Genomic DNA, 17,589 nt, shown 5'->3' with positions numbered 1-17,589 from the left:
GGGCTCCCATGCCAAATCCATATCAGTACGGATAATCAAGATAATGTTCTGAGGTCCTCAGACTGCGAGGCCGACCCTCGCAGGGAAGCTGGTGATGGTGAGAAGAGAAGGATGGGGGGGTTAATCGTGAGATTGCACACAGCAAAGCGGTGAAGTTAGGAGAATGAAAATGTACAAAGCTCCCGTGTTGTGCACTCGTGTACAGTCGTGATATGGCACCGTGGGACATCAGCGCGACGTCCAATGCCCAGAATAAACATAATTATATCTCTAGATCTCTATATAGATGTGGAAAATAAAATCATCGCTAAATAGAATATAGAGTGTATTTACATTCTTTTATCTACACAGGAAGTCCGAACCCTCGGCGGGTCCCGTTGGTGTTTGGCCAACCACACGGCCAGCTGGACTGACTGACTGACTGACTGACAGCAGCAGTGGCCAATCAAACTAAAGCTTGCACGCCCGTAGGCCGATTCCTACAGTTCTGCAGTGACAGCAGAGATCGGGGGATGAGATTGTATACAGCTGTGCACCGAGCCACGTACGCAAAGAACATTTCATTTTTCTGGTTCCTGTCGTTCATTCTTTTCATGACCAGTCAGTACACAGAAAATATGTTATGTTATATATATATATATATATATATATATATATAAAGTTCTTTTAGTCCAGGTCCAGTAAAGCAGTTATACAAATAACTGGAGAGAAAGAAAAGGCACTGCACTCTGAAAAAAATAATAATAATTAATTGTGGGGTTTTTTTGGGGGGGGGGGCTATTAAGGTCAGTCTATACCCATTTACAGTAGGTCAGTAAGGTTTTATTTATTTATTTTTGTCATGATGTGAACTGATCCCGTTCACACACACACGAGGAACCAAGGACACGAGGCCCCCACGCGATACACACCTGAATCCCATCGTCTGGATGTGTCGAGCCGCTCTCGTCTCTCCGTAAACGTGTGAATGTCTTGCCTTCGCCAGACTCGATCGCACTTTTGAAACAACAGGTGGCCCGCTGTGGCGTGCAATGGCAAAGTGTACAGCCAATGACTAACTCTTCCCCCAAGAATCCACTTAGGAGCTATGGAGCGTCACTCTCTGTGCCACGTAACGCCGACGCCGCTCGGAATTAGTCGCAGCGCGATTGGGCACGATCGCTGCTTTTTTCGAGAGCTTCTATCTGCAAACTGTACGATGTCATAATGACACCCAGACCTCGTTGTTTGTAGCACCCTGGTAAACGAGGGCCTGGCTGGTGGCTATGTGGTACGAGCCGGCAGTGTTTTTCTACTCTCCTTTGAGGACGACGGATCGGCGCTGGACTTCTGCAGCAGTGTCGTGAATTTAGTGGACAAAAAAAAAAAAGGGTGACCGCACAATCTTCGTCTAAAAGCTCACAGTCATCGTTGAAATGCAGTAATCTGGCGGTGCTTGTCGATTTTCATCATTCACATCTTTGTGCCCGGGCCGTTAAGTTTGTTTTCATGGCTGGAAATGTGTGTGTGTGCGTGTGTGTGTGTGTGTGTGTTCCCTCGGTGTCCAGAGTGAAGTCATTGAGCTGCCGTTTGCTTCCTGTGCTTTTGGAGCCTTTGGAGACGCACTGGAAAAAAAATTGGCTGTATAGAAAACCTAATGGCGGCCAAAAAGGTGTTCCGCGGCTTCTTCTCATTGGCCGCTGAGTTAGGAAGTGCTAGAATAGGAGGAAATGACCTCAGCAGTGGAATAGCTGGAGGTAATGGAGGAGATCGGAGAGAGAGAGCGAGAGAGAGAGAGAGAGAGAGAGAGAGAGATGAGGGAAAGGGTGCGACAGGGTTCGATTACTACAAACTACGGTGTCAAAAACCTCCAGTTCCTCACGGAAAACAGGCGTTCCAACAATTCAATGGCCTTTTTAAGTTCCCCCCCCCCCAAAAAAAAAAGAAAAGAAAGGAAATGTTCAGATAACAACAGCAAACTGAAATAAAAGTCTACAATTTGAAACTTCTAGCTATCTCTGACTTGATGTTAGGGACTGTCAATGTGGAAGAATGAAGAGGCACATGAAGAAACCAAGGCAACCAGTACCCTCCCCTCTGCCCCGGTCAGACAGAGTGTCCAAGGAAGGGCTGTGGGGGTGGTTTGGGGTTTTTGGTAGGTTTGGTGAGTGGTTGTGTGTGTTTGGAGAGTTTGTTGAAGCAGAAGCTTGACAGAGAGAGAGACGGACCGTTGGAGGTGTCTGAGTGTAGAGAGAAATTAAAAAGAATAACTGAGACGGCGTCTGTCTTAGTGACCGTTTTATAAACTGTGAGCAGTGAGAGGGGGCCATTGTCCTTGGGGCCAAACGTACCGTTCGGTTAGACAACGCGACGACGTGGCCGTCGCTGATTGTCCGTAAAGTCTCGCCGACCACCGAGAGGAGGTCTACAGGACCTGGTTCAAGCTGTTTGTGAAGACATATCAATTTTCTCCACCCGTCTGTGGGATTTCACCATAAATATAGCGGCATGACAACAGCTTAGTTCCTGCATAATGATGTCGAATTCATGAAACACACAAACGTGTTGTGTTGTGAGGAGAAGTGTGTAACGAAAGAGCAGAGGTGTAGAGGTGGTAATGTGACGGGGCAAAAAGTCAAAGGTCAGACGAGAGCGTGTGTGTGTTTGTGCATGTGTGTGCCAGCCGATCAGAGTCCGGAGGAGGAGGAGGAGGAGGAGGAGGAGGAGGAGGAGGAAGGCAGGGCTTCTGTTAGTAACCATCCAGAGACAGAGGAGAAGAGAGGGGTGTTGTGGGTAATAATAAAAGGGTGGAAGAGGGAGAAGATTCAGTCACATGAGGATGCAGCACTCGCAGCGTTTCCTCTTGTCTGTACCTGTGGCGGGGGTGAGGCCGGGTGGGGGGGCCGGGTTGGCGTCGGCATTTGCGGGTGGAGAAGAGGCGCTGTCGGGCTCACGGCCATCAGATGACAGTTCCGTGCTGGCGCCCTCGGATGTGGCCGGCCGCCCTGACACCAGGTCGGCCGCCGTGCCGTCGATGATGGAGATGTCGGTGACCGTCTTCTCCCTCAGCGATTTCTCGTCGTCTTCGTCGATGAGAACCACCTCGGCCTTCACGGCGCCGTCAAAGCCCAGCAGCCGCCTGCTCTCGCTCGTGTCCTCAACGTCCTGGTAGCCAAGGAACACCATGGTGACCGGGTGCTCCGCGCTGGCTTGAGGCGGGCAGGTGAGCTCGTTGCCCGGGTGGGCTGAGGAGGCGGGCTGGGTTGTGACAGGAGGAGAGGGGGGAATCATTCCCAGCCGGGTCTCCCTCTGGAGGACGACCTGGGCTGGCGGGCTGGAAGGGATGGAGGGCGGGGCGCAGGAGGGCGGGGACAGATCATCCACATCTGCCGGGGAAACGTAGGCCAGTGGGTCGGCCGGGGTCACCGTCACCTGACCCCTCCCGCCATCTCCTCCTCGCGCGACAGGTCTGGCCGCTCGCTGGATCAGCTGGTCAACCTGCGAGGAGCTCCAACCGTTCTCCACAGTGGTGGTGGACACGCCCCCAGAGGAGGCGACCTCGTAGACCACCTTCCTGCCGTCGTCGTAGACTTTGATGCCACGCGACGCCGCGTCCAACGGGCTCACGCGGTTGGCCGACAGGATGCGCTGCTCGCCGGTCTGCGGGTCATGCTGCACGTTGATCTCCATGGCAAACAGTGCTGTTAGGATAGGGAAGGGTGGAGTGAATGGGAGGAGAGACATGAGGGGGAGGGAGGGAAGAAGGGCATGAAGAAAGAGTGAAGGGTCGGGGAGGGTCCAGTGGAGGGGTTGGGGGGTGTTGGGAGAAAAAGGTGGAGGGAGTGAAGCGTGAGGACGTGGACACTTGATGACGTTAGCACAACAGAAAATGTTACCTTTAGGAATACAGATGATTGAACTAGAAAAGAAATATCTCCATCACCAAATCCAAACTGACTGACGTGAGGAGGTTACCGCAGGTCAACTGTGGGTATCTTTTAGGTCCCGTAGGATTGCTCTACATAAGAACACTCATCTGTTTTCGAAAACATGTTCAATAAATCACAGTCCAATCTGTGAAATTGTGATCATTTTTGTTACGCGAGGACTCAAGGGTGAGGTTTAATGTTATTTCTCACTGCCCGTTAGTCCCACGTACAGCTGTCCAACTTACTGTTACTGGCCCAAAGAGCTGAGCTTTTTATTTTGCAGAGCTCTTCCCCCCAGTGCAACGTCAGCAGCACTAAATACAAAGAAGGATAATGACCTGAACACAAGCCCTTCGGCTTCCTCTGTCAACAAATAACAACACGTAAAGACAAAAACTAAGACTAAAGACTAAAACTAATACAAGTATCTAGATTTAAACTATTACTATATTGGAATTATTATTTATACCAAAACTGAAGTTAAGAATAATAAACAAAGAAAATAGAAAATAGCAATGTATCTTAGTAGATTTACTATAGTAAATGTAGTATAAAACAAAAATAATAATAATAATAATTAAGTAATACTACCATGGAATAGTAAAACTAATGTTTGTATTTTTCCAAATACTAATTTGATTACATTATCATATAGTTTCTGCTTCCAATTAGAATTAACTTATACTGATACTTCAGTCATCAGTTCAGTGTATCAATATAAATTGAACCCGATACTAATACCTATTACTACTAATTACAATACTGAAACAAATGGCAGTAAATATTTTATGGAAATAAAAATAATAATAACAATTCTATCGCGCAAATTGTCTTTTGTTGTTCTCAGCACTCATGGAAATGTAATGTATAAAGTTTACATGATATTTTTTGTGCGCACGTTTGCCTCCGCTGTCCGTGCGCGCGTGAGTTTGTCCTGCCTTATAATCCAACTTGGCTGCAGACCAAAACCTTTCCTGTCCTCCCTTCCTCCCCCCTCCCCTCCCTCCCCTCCCTCACCCATCCTCACCTCCCTCTGTCTTACCAGGTCTTGGTGTGGCGTGCTCTCCAGGGGCAGGTGGGCCGGTCCGGGGCTGCGCGGCCAGGACGAGGTGGTCGGGATCGGGGTCCGTGCAGTCCGAGAGGGGGGCGGACATGCAGCAGGTGGCATCTAGTGAGCAGGAGCACAGGCGGGGAAATGACACACGGTCAGAGAGGCCGAGAGGGAGAGCCACACACAAACACACACTCTAACACACACACACACACACACACACACACACTCTCTAACACATGCTGATACACACACACACACACACCCACGAAGCTCGGCGATGTGTAACCACACACACACACAAACACACACACATGCACACACACAGAGTGGCCAGCCCCCAAACACAAAAAACTAACCACACCCCTGAGTGACCCTGCCCGCCCCTATCCCACACACAGAAACACACACACACACACACACACACACACACACACACACACACAGATCTAACTCTCCTCTTCCACGGCAACTCTAGCAACCCAGAGGTCCAGTGCTTATGCAGCAGAAGCATATGTGTCTGCGATTGTGTATTTATTACTGCTTTCTATGTGTGTGTGTGTGTGTGTGTGTGTGTGTGTGTGTGTGTGTGTGTTTCTGTGTGTTCGTGTGTGTGTTTGTGTGTGTGTGTGATGTCAGGAACAAAGCATCAGGGGCTTACAGGGCTTGTTGGTGAATAGGTGGGGGATAAAGCCAGCGACTGCAGGCTGCAGAGTCATGGCCTTGTGTGTGTGTGAGGTTCAATAGTCTCGCTGACCCGGGGTCTGTGTGTCAGTGTGGGTAAGAGCATCGGTGTGTTTGCGTGCAGCCGCATGTGTGTCTATGCATGTGTTTGTGGGTACGGCCGAGTGGTTTGAGAGCGTGCCCTGGCCAGCGTCTCTCCTGCCTCAGCGGGACTATTATGAACACACACACACACACACACACACACACACACACACACACACACACACACCATGGCTAGGACACAACAGTAACCAAGGGGTTGACACCATCCCAGTGAGGTGTGTGTTTTTAGTATATGTGCGTGTGTGTGTGCATGTGTGTGTGTGTGTGTGTGTGTGTGTGTGTGTGTGTGTGAGATTGCTCATACCTCCATCCTGGGACATCAGGCTCTGAAAGAAGGAAAAAGAGAAAATCCACATGAAACAAAGTCAACGCGTCCTACTGCAAAGTGCGTTGATGCACATTAAGAATAAATAACAAGATGAATGAAATTAATTAATAAATAAATATTAAAATGTTGGTATATATTTAAGAATAAGTTAGTATTTTCTGTCTTTTTTTCATTTGCGTTGATTTATTGATTCGGGGGAAAAATCATTTCAATTGTAACTCTAACCCTGCTTTGGTGCTACTCCCCTAAACATTTAGCATCTGAAGCAATAAGCCTGTCAAGTCCATTTATGTAATTAATGTTTTACAGCACAATTAAAACCCAACAACTCTGCTTTGTAGACATGTGCACATGTGTGTTTTGAATTAGCAGCAAAGCATCAATTCAAGGCTCCGCGTCATCTTAACAGCTTTTTTTATAAATTTGCACTGTCTAATAAAAAACCCGTAAAGTTATTGTGGTGTAATCAAACGAGAAACTCAGAGCAGATTGCCAGAACTGAAAATCTTCTGAAGGTCACAGCCAAGCCACTACACAAGATAAATGTCAGCGCTAACTAGTACGTTCTAAATAGTTCATGTTCTTTGTACCTTCTGCAGATCTTCTATGGAACGCTCAGTCTCTTTCAGACGTTCTCGTAGAACCTGCTCTTTGGCTGAGATCTGAGACTCTTCACTTTCAAGTGCGCCGATGTCAGACTCCAGCCTGCAAACACACGAGAGTAAGACAACCCCTTCGGTTAGGACATTGGAGAAGTTGCAGATCAAAATTGGTAAAAAAACAAAACAAAACAACAACACTATTTTGGTAAAAAAAAACTTAGAAGAAAACATTTGGGAATCAAGTCATAGGCAAACGTGTAACAGTGAGCGCCCTCTCTAAATGCTTCAGCTTGAGCTTGTTGCCTTCAGACACAGATTTACTGCACTGCACAGTAGATCATCTAGTCAAACATATTCCTCAGGCCACCTGGTTCAGACCGTCGGATTTCAGTCCGTTCCCAGTGTCTCTCGAGTCCGTTCACATGTGCATTTTCAAGTGTATAATTCGTATCTGACACGATCCAGATGTGCGAGACATGAAATGACAGAGATGGGAGATGTTGGACGGACATCTGGCTGAGAGCCGCCCCACCGGCACGTCGTGGTGGTCTTATAATGTACTGGGCAGAATGATGAGTTTTAAGAGGTCAGAAAAATAGCAATATGAAATGTTCTATTTTAACATTTGCTGATGCATTCCTCATTTAAAAAAAACCACGAAGAAAGAGGCAGGATTTTAGCATTGAAGCTTTTGCAGATCTGTGCACCATATTATTGTAATTATGGCTGACCTGCTGGTGAAGGCTGAAGAATTACATGATCCACACAATATATTCCGCACTGCTTATCCCATTTGCAGAAGGCTTAAGGAGTCACCTAAATCCCGAGTGGGATTTTAAGTCACCCATTCAACTTTATACCAGTGTGAGAGGTGCAGTGAAATCTCGAGGCCTCCGAAATGACTTTTATTATTGAAAAGAACGCCTTCATAATTACGAGGAAAGAAACACTGACTGTTGGTGGGAGACACATAGAACACCGTAGTCCCCATGTTGCAAAGTCATACAAATAGTTCTTTAAGAAATTTTGTGATGGTATAATATTGCCTGCTCTTGCTATTAAGACAAATTGATACATCCAAGTGCGCCATTTTTAAACGATATTGCGTCTAAAAAAAGGGACCGTGTGCACATTCAAGATCCCACACAATCGCGAGGAAATTTAAGAGATGGATGTAACAACAATACTAGGAAGCGGTCAGGGAGGAGGACCACGGGTTGTTTCCTCGCTGAATGCCAGCGCTCGCAACACTTCAGAAAACACCCCTCTGGGACCCAAGGAATTTGTGCGTCAGTGTGTGTGTGCGTGTGCGTGTGTGTGTGTGTGTGGCCATGTGGGTGTGAAGGAGATATCATGGTTCATAACTATGCCATTATCAGTGGTCCTACTTCCCACAGTGGCGCAGAATCAATAGAGCTCGCTCATCACGTCGGCATCATCGACCGTGAGCGAGAACTAGTACACACTGTACCGACTGTCTGACTGTTTGCCGTTAAGCGGACGTTTATCCGAAGCGCCCCAGGGGAGAATGGACGCACAGGCCTTGAGAAGGAGGAAGCACAATTCAAGTGTCAGCTGTGATGATTTTCCCAAAATGTCAGCAGTGATCTAGGGGGATATTTTTTGGGGCCTTTTTTGGCGCAGACAAGAGAAACCCTCAGACTTCTTCGCCCAATGCTGTATTTTTTTTGCATGCATATTGCAGTTGAGGTTGAAGGGTTTTTCGTCGTGCAGTAAGAAGAAAAGCTTTCATTTGCCACATCTGTCACTGTTGTTTGTCTCTGCAGAACGTAATGACAGTGTCATCATAATCAGTAAATTACACGGTCAAATCCAAGAAAAGCGCGAGGCCAGTTTGTTATCATATAATCGACCTTATGCAACGCTGCCCTTGAACCATTGTCTGGATCACAATGATCACCGCAGCAGGGTCGGCGATCCAACGATTCAAGGGTGTCCACATTCAAAGGCAACCATTCATTGGCTTTGCCAAGGGTGCTACAAATACTGCAACGTGCAGGACAACCTTTGTAAAACCACTGTCCATCCTGAAGACAGGCGGAATCTTATCGTAGTGTATCGTCTATTAAAAAGCATCTTATCAAGATCAGCAACTCAGCTGCTTCATCTATTTTGTTCATACCTATAGCAGACTGTAGGTGGCACTAAGCGGGTCAAAGTCACCTTTTGAAATCACGATACTTTAAACAATCTTATCTTCTATTGAATTGTTGTAACTTTATATGCGGTTGTATTTTGTGGCCTGGGAGTAATGACTGTGGTGGGTATTTATATGCAGTGGTTATTAATACATACAGTAATGCTGGACTCTACAGTACATCCTATATTTAACTATAACCTTGTTGGTATGACAAACAATTGCCCAACCTTGGATTGAAATACAGGGACTGCGGCACAATGAGCGATCGGTTTATCCGCGCAGGCCGCTTGAAATGTATTGTAACCATTAATAAACACATGACGCATCCACGCACTCGGAAAAAAGATACCGATCATTTCAAATAGCAAAGGAAAAAGAAAGACAGAGAGTGGGAGTTTTGATCGGTGAACGGGATGGCTAGGACAGATCAATCATTGGTATGATTTCAGTGATTACATTCATACCAATACTATTCTACCTTGGCCTAAATATTCCATTGAAAGTAGTGTTTTTTCTCTGAATCACATGTAGTTCAGAGGAATTGAAAAGTAACTTAAGAAGTGTAAGGTCGAATCTTCTCAATATTTGTCATGTCCCTGCTTGTCGACACCGTTCCCTCCCATGTGGCTGTTCCTCCCTGCACCTCCCAATCTCATTTCCTTTTCCCCCCCTCTCACCGGCGGGAAACAGATTTGACTTCAGCTTCCCGTAAGCGCCGTGAGGTCTCGCCAAAATGGACCAGAAGCAAGATTTGTGGCCGACGGAGGATGTATTTCATCCCTGCTCCATTACCCCTTTGCAGTTCTGTGCACCATATTATTGTAATTATGACTGACCTGCTCGTGAAGGCTGAAGAATTACATGATCCACACAATATATCCCGCACTGCTTGTCCTTATGAAAGGATGGGAGGAACCCAAAGTGCGATGGCAAATAGCTGAATACAAATAAAATGGGCGTTGTATTAAAATGCAATCCTGAAGAAACTACGGCTTAAAATTTCATACAAATTTGGATCAACTAATCTGCAACTTCACAAGGTTTGTCATACAGGACTATGAGATTGGATTATATTACTTGTGTGTCTCTGATTGCATCAGCCCCATGTATGGTGTTCAGAAAAGATGAACAAACATGGCCGTGTTTGTGTCTGGCACCATCTAGTGATTAAATATCACACATGACAAAACTGTGAGCACAGAGAGAGAGAGAGAGAGAGAGAGGAGTAACATGATGCAGCTGCTGTGCACAGTCGCCCGTCCTGTGGTAAAAGGAACACATTAATCTGATCAGAAATAGTTAATCATATATATCGTTACATATCAAATCTCATCTGTGGCTGGTTTTCCACGTTGCAGAATGGGATTTGTGCATGTGAGGCGGGGCCATGACCTCACACTGTCCTTCCTCGACTTTTTTTGTTTGTTTTGTTTTTTCTGGCAGGGGAAGTCTGGCACTGTTTCCATCCCTGTGGCAATCCTGAAAGACACCGCTGATGTCACTGTCCCGCCCTGTCAACCGACCGCAGGGCAGTTGCCATGGATACGCCTGGGTGGGCAGCAAACTGCTCTCCACATCACACAGGAGGAGGAGGAAGAGCGGAGCATCTGGTTTGGTGTGTGTGTGTGTGTGTGTGTGTGTGTGTGTGTGTGTGTGTGTGTGTGTGTGTGTGTGTGTGTGTGTGTGTGTGTGTGTGTGTGTGTCCACCATGTGCACACAAGCTGTCAGAGACACATAGACAGACAAAAGCAATGACAGACAGAGGGGATATAAGAGGAAGAAGGTCTAACTGAACTGTGTATTTATACATTTTTTACTGCACGTGTATATTTAGACAGTTCCACATAGTTTTTGTTCGTCAGGCTCCTGAGCTGCAGCACATTTGGGGTTTCTGCCCCCGAGTGTTGTTCTGTGGTCGCGACGAGTGACACTTGGCACAAACAAAGATCAGAATCGCCCGACGTTTCAGCAGCAATAACCAGGTGAGCGGGTAAAGTGAAACTTCCTTACCCGTGTTTATTTCCCAGATTAAATTCACATCACTCCCAGGAGATGTAGACTCGGAGTACATCATCCAGAGTCTTATATCTGGCCTCATGTTGGGATCTTTTTATACACCGAGCTCACGTGGCCAGATACTGTTGCTGTAACTCATACGGGCCTGCGTTACTTCCTTCTTTTGTTCTACGAATGATTTACTGTCTTTGGCTTAGATTCACACGGGGAACTTAAGACACATGTAAATGTATCTGTACGGGGTTTTCTTTCAATCTGTCCCATTGTTTATAGTTCAAAGCAAATTACAGTTTGACATCCAGCAGACAGAGACATACTGTACACTAATGTACACACTCACAAGATCTCCATTAGAGATGTTCGAGTGAAAGTTAGACGACGAGACAAATGTTGCTTCTTGCAGTGTTTAACGGTTTGAATAAATACATTTAGGGGAGTAAAACTACATGTTAGTACAAACAAACTAGACCTTAAGTAGCACTTGACTATGTTTCACCTCTGTTATTACGTGCACTTGCGCATCTAAGCTTGCACTTGAACCGTGTATCTATTGTAATATCCTACAGTGCTTTCTCCTCCCTCCTTGTAGAGAAGGAGCTTGGTGTTAATAAAACATTCAGTAGTTTTTTTTAATGATAACAATCCCAGTTTCTGATCGATAAAAAGTCCTTTTTACTCATTGAAACCGGCTTTAACCGAGAGGAACAGTCCAACAGGCTTAAAATTAGACGGCTTCAAAATCGACACAGAAGGAGGATAAAAAAGGAGGAAAGCCAGACCACAAACGGTCCAGGGTCTTAAAGGAATGATGACGCTTTTTATGCACAAAAGTGTTTTCACTTTTCACTCCTGCGTATGCACAACCCCCCGGAAAAAGAGTTGTTTTGACACCGAGATGTACGATGTTTATGATTTCATTGGAAACATGAACCCAAGCTCCCACATGTCTTGTAAACTGAGGCACCGGTTTGGGAGCTGAAGGCACGCGCTTGGTCCGATGCTGATAAGTTTCATCCACAGTAAATGTCAGAACGTGACACACGGTTGCGTTGTGCTCTCACATCCAGTCTGTCCTTACATGGTGTCTTGGCCTGAACATGCTTTTTTTTGGGAAACGGCAGTCTACAGTTTGCTTTCGCCGCACTTGCATTCGGATGCTGAAATATCGATGAGCGCAGAAAACAAGGGCAGGTACAGTGCGTGTCGTCACAAACTACACTGGTACAGAGCCGAACTACGGCGAGAGCCAACTGAAGTGAACTGCACATTTCCCGCTCGGTTTAAAAAAACGATGTGCTCTCTCACGTGCGAGACCAAAGAGAAATGTTCTTAGGGCGTTATGTAACGCGATGCGGGGCACCTCAATGGGCCTGTTGCAATAAGTGTAGTTTGCTGTATTCAGACTTTCTTCCATGGCTCACGTGCGTCCGAAAGACTCCATTCGTCTCCCTCACCCAGTTAATTCTGGTCCGCTGGCTGATTGGTAGTCAGACGAGATGAAATGGAATTGTTATTGATCCCCTGTGGGAAAAAAAACACTGCGGTGGCAGGACTCGAGGGTAATCAAGAGTAATAATCCTAGCGCGCACACAGAAGGGGGAAAAAAAAAAGAAGAAAAAAAAAGGCTATCTTCGTCAACCATGTGGACAGGTAACCAGCAAAGACCCCAGGAAGTTCCTCTGCCAGGCCAAGAGGCACGTGGACCTCCCGCAAATCAGAAAACAAATGAGATGACAATGAGAAGTGTTACTTAGTGAGCTTTCAGAAGTGCTGGAAGGTGGTAACCTGCTCGTCTCGTGTTCCTCTTCGCAAAGAAGTGATTGAAAAACGCTTTTTTACGAAAATGTCCAACTGCACCTTCAATATTATAAGCAAGTTGTAAGAGCTTTGGATGTGGACTTTCTCAAAGTTCCTAATGAATTTAAAGCTTGTTTGGGGGCAGTCACGCAAGAAATAATGTGAAATACACGCAGTATACATCGAGTATGAACAAGTGCATGAAGAGGTTAAGTATACGGTGGACGAGTTTTAGATAACCGCTGCAAAATGTAACCGAACTCTCTCAAAATACAAACTTGAGCGCTCTAAACGGCCCTGAACTTTCTCATTCCTGAATAAAATCCAAGCAACGTCTCTAAAGAGCTGAGAAATGTGTCCACACCCCCACACTGCTCCCCTACAGCGATGGCAGCATCCGCACGGAGCTGTCTGCTCAGACATAGAACAAGCAACGTACCGAAAGTGGCACCGTGCGGGGTCGGGTCGGGTCGGGTCGGGTCGGGTCGGTGCCACATTGTGCTGCTGTGTCTCTCTCTCTCTCTCTCTCTCTCTCTGTTTACTTAGCCTGTCCATGTAATGATAGGGATATCTGTAAAACTGCCGCTGCTGCTGCCACACTCCCTCATTCTGTCCTTCTGCCTGCTTGTGCTCCACACTCTGCAGAGTTACCATGTCGCTCCTTACAAAGATTGCACTGTTGCTCTGTTCCCCCCCCTTTACTTATAGGTGATTTCCAGTTGCAGGTCAAACGCAGGCATCGCTTACAATACCACACAAAGACACTGCTGTTGTCCTCCTTTTCTTCCCCCTTCTATAAAGTGTTTTCCATTGGGTTTGCACGACTGTATATGGATACTCTGAAGGGACCATTGGTTCTTTTTTTCTCGGTTGCCAGGTACAGCTGATCCTCCCCTTTCTTTACGTGTCCCCTGGTGCATGAAACACCACCAGCATCCGTAAATAAGGGCTGCGGCTTTGTCTCTGTCACTTTTCCGTCATTAAAGTGTGCACTAGCGTAATTAGCCTAACAGCCATTAAATGTGGGACGGGCAAGACGTCCGGGGCTTCTGTGCTTTTGGCCACAGAGACAGTGGAGTGAGTCTATTGCAGAAATATTAAGAGGCTGGAGGAGGTCGGTGCAGTTTTCGCGGAAATCCGGGTTTATGCATGGTTGTGGGTTTATACACACACACACACACACACACACACACACACACACACACAAACAGACAAATAATGCAGCCCACAATCGTCCCAACTATTCACCACCGCCCCTATCAGTAGTGGAAAGACTCCGGTTGCCTGGGTTACGGTATATTCTGGGATGGTGTCCCACAGAGTGTAAATATAGATGCCACACCCTCTGCCTGAAATGCTCGCACACACACACGCGCACACACACGCAAAGGTTTTTTTTCTTTCCCGAGGTTGATGTTTTGCGGCCGTTTAGTGAAATATGCACCTAAGATCTGCAACAACTGTATCTTCTTTTCAAAGAAAACTATAAAATTAAACATACATTTTTAGCTGAATCAATATATTGCCACTTTCCTTTTTAACAGCTATACTAAATCTTTATCGTTCTCCATTTGTACTGTACTGTTTTCCACCCATTCATTTTTATTGTATGTTTCTACATTGAGTAATATCCTCCCATTTTCAATACATTTTCATCTCATGTTTAGTCATTTGTTGTGTATCTTTGCTTTTAATCTTGATGCACATTGAGTCTATACATAGATAATAGCATAAATATACTGGACTTGACATTGACATTGGCCTAAATTGAAAAAAGACTGTAACTGATAACGGATTGTACGTAAAACAACCAAAAGCATAGTTGTACCACGAAGCAGCCTTCATCAACTTCTAGAAAGTATTAAAAAAAAACCTGTGGCTGTTCAAACTGAGCCTTTAACTTTGGATAATGAGTTCTGAAAGTACAGAATTGAATCAGGTGGTCATTGTCACACTGCTGTTGAGAAAGAATGACTTTCCATTTCAAACGGTTTCAGTTTTATTTTTCCGGTCTTTTGAAACAATGAGGAACTGAATACAGCCTCACACTAAACGCCAGACTATAAACAAAGTTTAGCTCAGTAAAAGAGTTATCTTTGTGGTTGGCTTTCGTGAGTAATTCAAACCACAAACGACATCGTCTCCTCTTTGAAACAGACTACCCGGGACAACAAGTCTATTCACCGCCGGCTGAATGAAGCGATTCACATGAAAGCGGCTCCACAGTCACAACTGTACTCTGGTTGACAATGCTCTCTCTTTGACCATTCACTGCCCGCGTCTGTCCAGGCCGCAGCCAATGTTATCCCGGGCCGCCAATGGCGGTGCATGATGTTGATGTTATTTCGGAGCTGGCGATAAGTTACAGTAGCCGCGGGCTAACAGATTTTGAAGAAAATGAGTCAGCGGAGCGTGAGTGTGACTCACTGATGCCAAATCGACCCAGAGCCTTCTCCACCATTACTTTTTTGAAGCGTCCCCTGATTGCCATAGCTCAAATCCAAGAAATAATAAATCAGAATTACACGTTGGCAGATTAGTTTTAACTCAACCAGTCCAATAGAGGGCATCAAAAGCAGCCAATTTTACCCACTCATCTACAGAAAAATAAAATCTAAATGATATATTTTCTTCCTGAAGACACATCCTGTGGGAGCTGCCTTCACTTTTAGTTACCCAAGCATTTTAAAAACTTTCGAGGGCATTCTTACATTACAGGGCAAAGTCAGCATCCTTTCAGAGGCCTGTCCGACATATTCATCGTATTTCGTTACATTAATAAATGCTGACCAACCGAAATATTTCTGACGTATGAATCTATAACTCATAAAAGTTTCTGCTGGATCACCTCAATGAATCACCCGTTTTCTTACACATCGCTAACATTGTGAAAAAAAATGATTCTTTGCCTTAAACCAACTTTTCTTTACGTTGCCTAAACCTAAAAAAGGGGGAAAGCTAAATATAATTAAAAAAAACTCTTGATCTGAAGTCAAATTCCATCATCCACCATGACCCTACAAGGACTGTGTCACTCCTTGTACCTCACCTGACTTCCTAGAGCCTTTCTGCTGGAAGGCAGCGGCCCTGATGTTCAGAAACGCCACGCGCCATATGGATGGCAACAATTTGCAAACCTCTACGCCTCTTTTTTAAACATTTAAAATAAGACCAAAATCTGAACCTAAAGTGCTTGTTCTGTCTCCCACTCTGCCAATGGAAAACCCCCTCAAGGCCGACTGCGGCCCAGCATCACGCCTGACACTTTATTCATAGCACCGATGAGCTCATCATGCCCCGACTTCACCGGGGAAGAAGTGACTTATCTCACAGCGACGCTCCGTGGGACTCAGGAAGCTCCTCCCACCGGAGACACAAACGCAGGAAGTGCACACATCATCACATCACCCACTCTCTCTTTTTTACTTTTTCTTTCCTTCTCTACCTCCTCTGCATCTCACTCTCTTCCTCTGCCAACCACGCCGTGCTGTCACTTGCATCTCTCCCCTTTTCCCCGTATACCTTTTTTTAGAGGAGTTACATGTACAATAAATACAGTAGCTTCTGCTGTTTGTTTCCCCACCAGTGCACGTGAGAAACGTCGATTTTGATCTAAGGTTACAGAGCCGCTCGGTAATCCGAGCTCTGTACTGGGACACGACACGTAAATGTGATGCATATCGTATCTGATGTTTTCTAATTCGTGGACCGGTGGAAAATGCTGTTGGAGACATTTTTTAGTTTGTTGTTGGTGCAAGTGGCGAGGATGTACAGTAAACATCTGTACCAGAGCTGTCGACTGGGACGTGAGCCTGCAAGTCCAGCCAGGGAGAATAAAAATGATTGGTATTTTGGGGAAACATCGCCGTTCATTCGAACGTGTGCTGGAGAGGAGAGCAGATGTGTGGGTAACAAAAACAGATGTGAGAACATTTGCACTTGTGTCTGTGCTGCTCACATCTGTTCAGTCCTACAACGACCAACATCATCACATCACAATCAGCCAAGAAAAAGGCGAGAGAGAAGAGAGAAGAAGAAGAGTGAGCAATGTGCCGTACCCGTGTATCAGGTCTTCCAGCCTCCTCCCTTGTTCTTCATCCTGCTCCAGCTGTTTCCGCCGCGGCCCGCCTTCTTCCACGCCCATTCCCTGCAGGAGCCATCGCTCGCGCATGGCTTTGGACTGAGGGGGGGGGGGGGGGGGGGGGGGGGGGGGGGGGCGAAAAAACACAGACGGACACAAGCGGTTAAAGGACGACACGCAGGAATAGTCTGACATTCTGCGAGATGGGCCATTGACTGGAGGAGATTTTGCACTCGCTCTTCTCCGACTGCATCTCATGGTGCTCTTCTTAAAAGCCATCTAGTCCATCAGATGGGTCCGACTTCCAACACTCCTCAAGTAGCTCTTCTCTGCCGAGCCAGCTTGTGATCGCTACATGTAGACGTTGTCAACGGCCAGCGCATGGAGCTTTATCGAGGACACTAATTACGGAGAGATTCCTGAGGCGACTGCCAAGAAACTACTACGACAAACAAACAAAAACACAAACCCACGCATACGCGTAGTTTTTGCGTGACACACGTGAACTCTAAACACGTCAGGGCATCAGCGCTTTTGTTAATAAGTCAGACGAAACGGCGGATTTATGGCTAGTGTCCGCGACCAATTCTCACTTTTGCACTTGACAAAGTCAAAACAGTCTATTTGCATCGTGGTACATCACACACACGTGGTTTGAGAGTGCCAATTGTCCAACCCGGACGGGGATCCATGGACTTAATGGTCTTTTAATGTTTTCGAAAGACAAATGCCAGAGCTGTGCGTGTTCACGCCGCTAATGTCTCCGTCTCCGTCTGGAGCTCTTCAGTTTGTTACCACAGCGGCCCGACGCTCAGCTTCCCCTCTTGGCTGTTTACTGTCAAACCGCCGCTCGGCT

The 17,589-nt window shown here is 46.2% G+C and overlaps 1 protein-coding gene across 6 annotated transcripts in view; it reads right to left on the bottom strand.

Annotated features, from left to right (window-relative positions):
* Positions 1 to 17,589, bottom strand: part of LOC118284725 (A-kinase anchor protein 2) — a 73,322-nt gene that overhangs the window by 32,235 nt on the left and 23,498 nt on the right. For 3 of the 6 annotated variants that reach the window (XM_047329358.1, XM_035607715.2, XM_035607716.2), the window contains exons 4-8: positions 16,711 to 16,832; positions 6,667 to 6,781; positions 6,053 to 6,074; positions 4,951 to 5,076; positions 2,853 to 3,680 (exon numbers count right to left, since the gene is read on the bottom strand). In XM_047329358.1, coding sequence (XP_047185314.1) covers positions 2,853 to 3,680; positions 4,951 to 5,076; positions 6,053 to 6,074; positions 6,667 to 6,781; positions 16,711 to 16,832 — 1,213 coding nt within the window. Of the gene's footprint in view, positions 1 to 2,852; positions 3,681 to 4,950; positions 5,077 to 6,052; positions 6,075 to 6,666; positions 6,782 to 9,675; positions 9,695 to 10,849; positions 10,962 to 16,710; positions 16,833 to 17,589 lie in introns of those variants that run through there. The other 3 variants (XM_035607717.2, XM_035607719.2, XM_035607718.2) reach the window with 3 other exon arrangements.

The sequence above is a fragment of the Scophthalmus maximus genome, chromosome 20 (genome assembly GCF_022379125.1).
Source record: "Scophthalmus maximus strain ysfricsl-2021 chromosome 20, ASM2237912v1, whole genome shotgun sequence".
NCBI classification, from domain to species: Eukaryota; Metazoa; Chordata; class Actinopteri; order Pleuronectiformes; family Scophthalmidae; genus Scophthalmus; species Scophthalmus maximus.
Note: the sequence above shows the minus strand (reverse complement) of the source record. Positions and strands in the feature narration are given on the sequence as shown.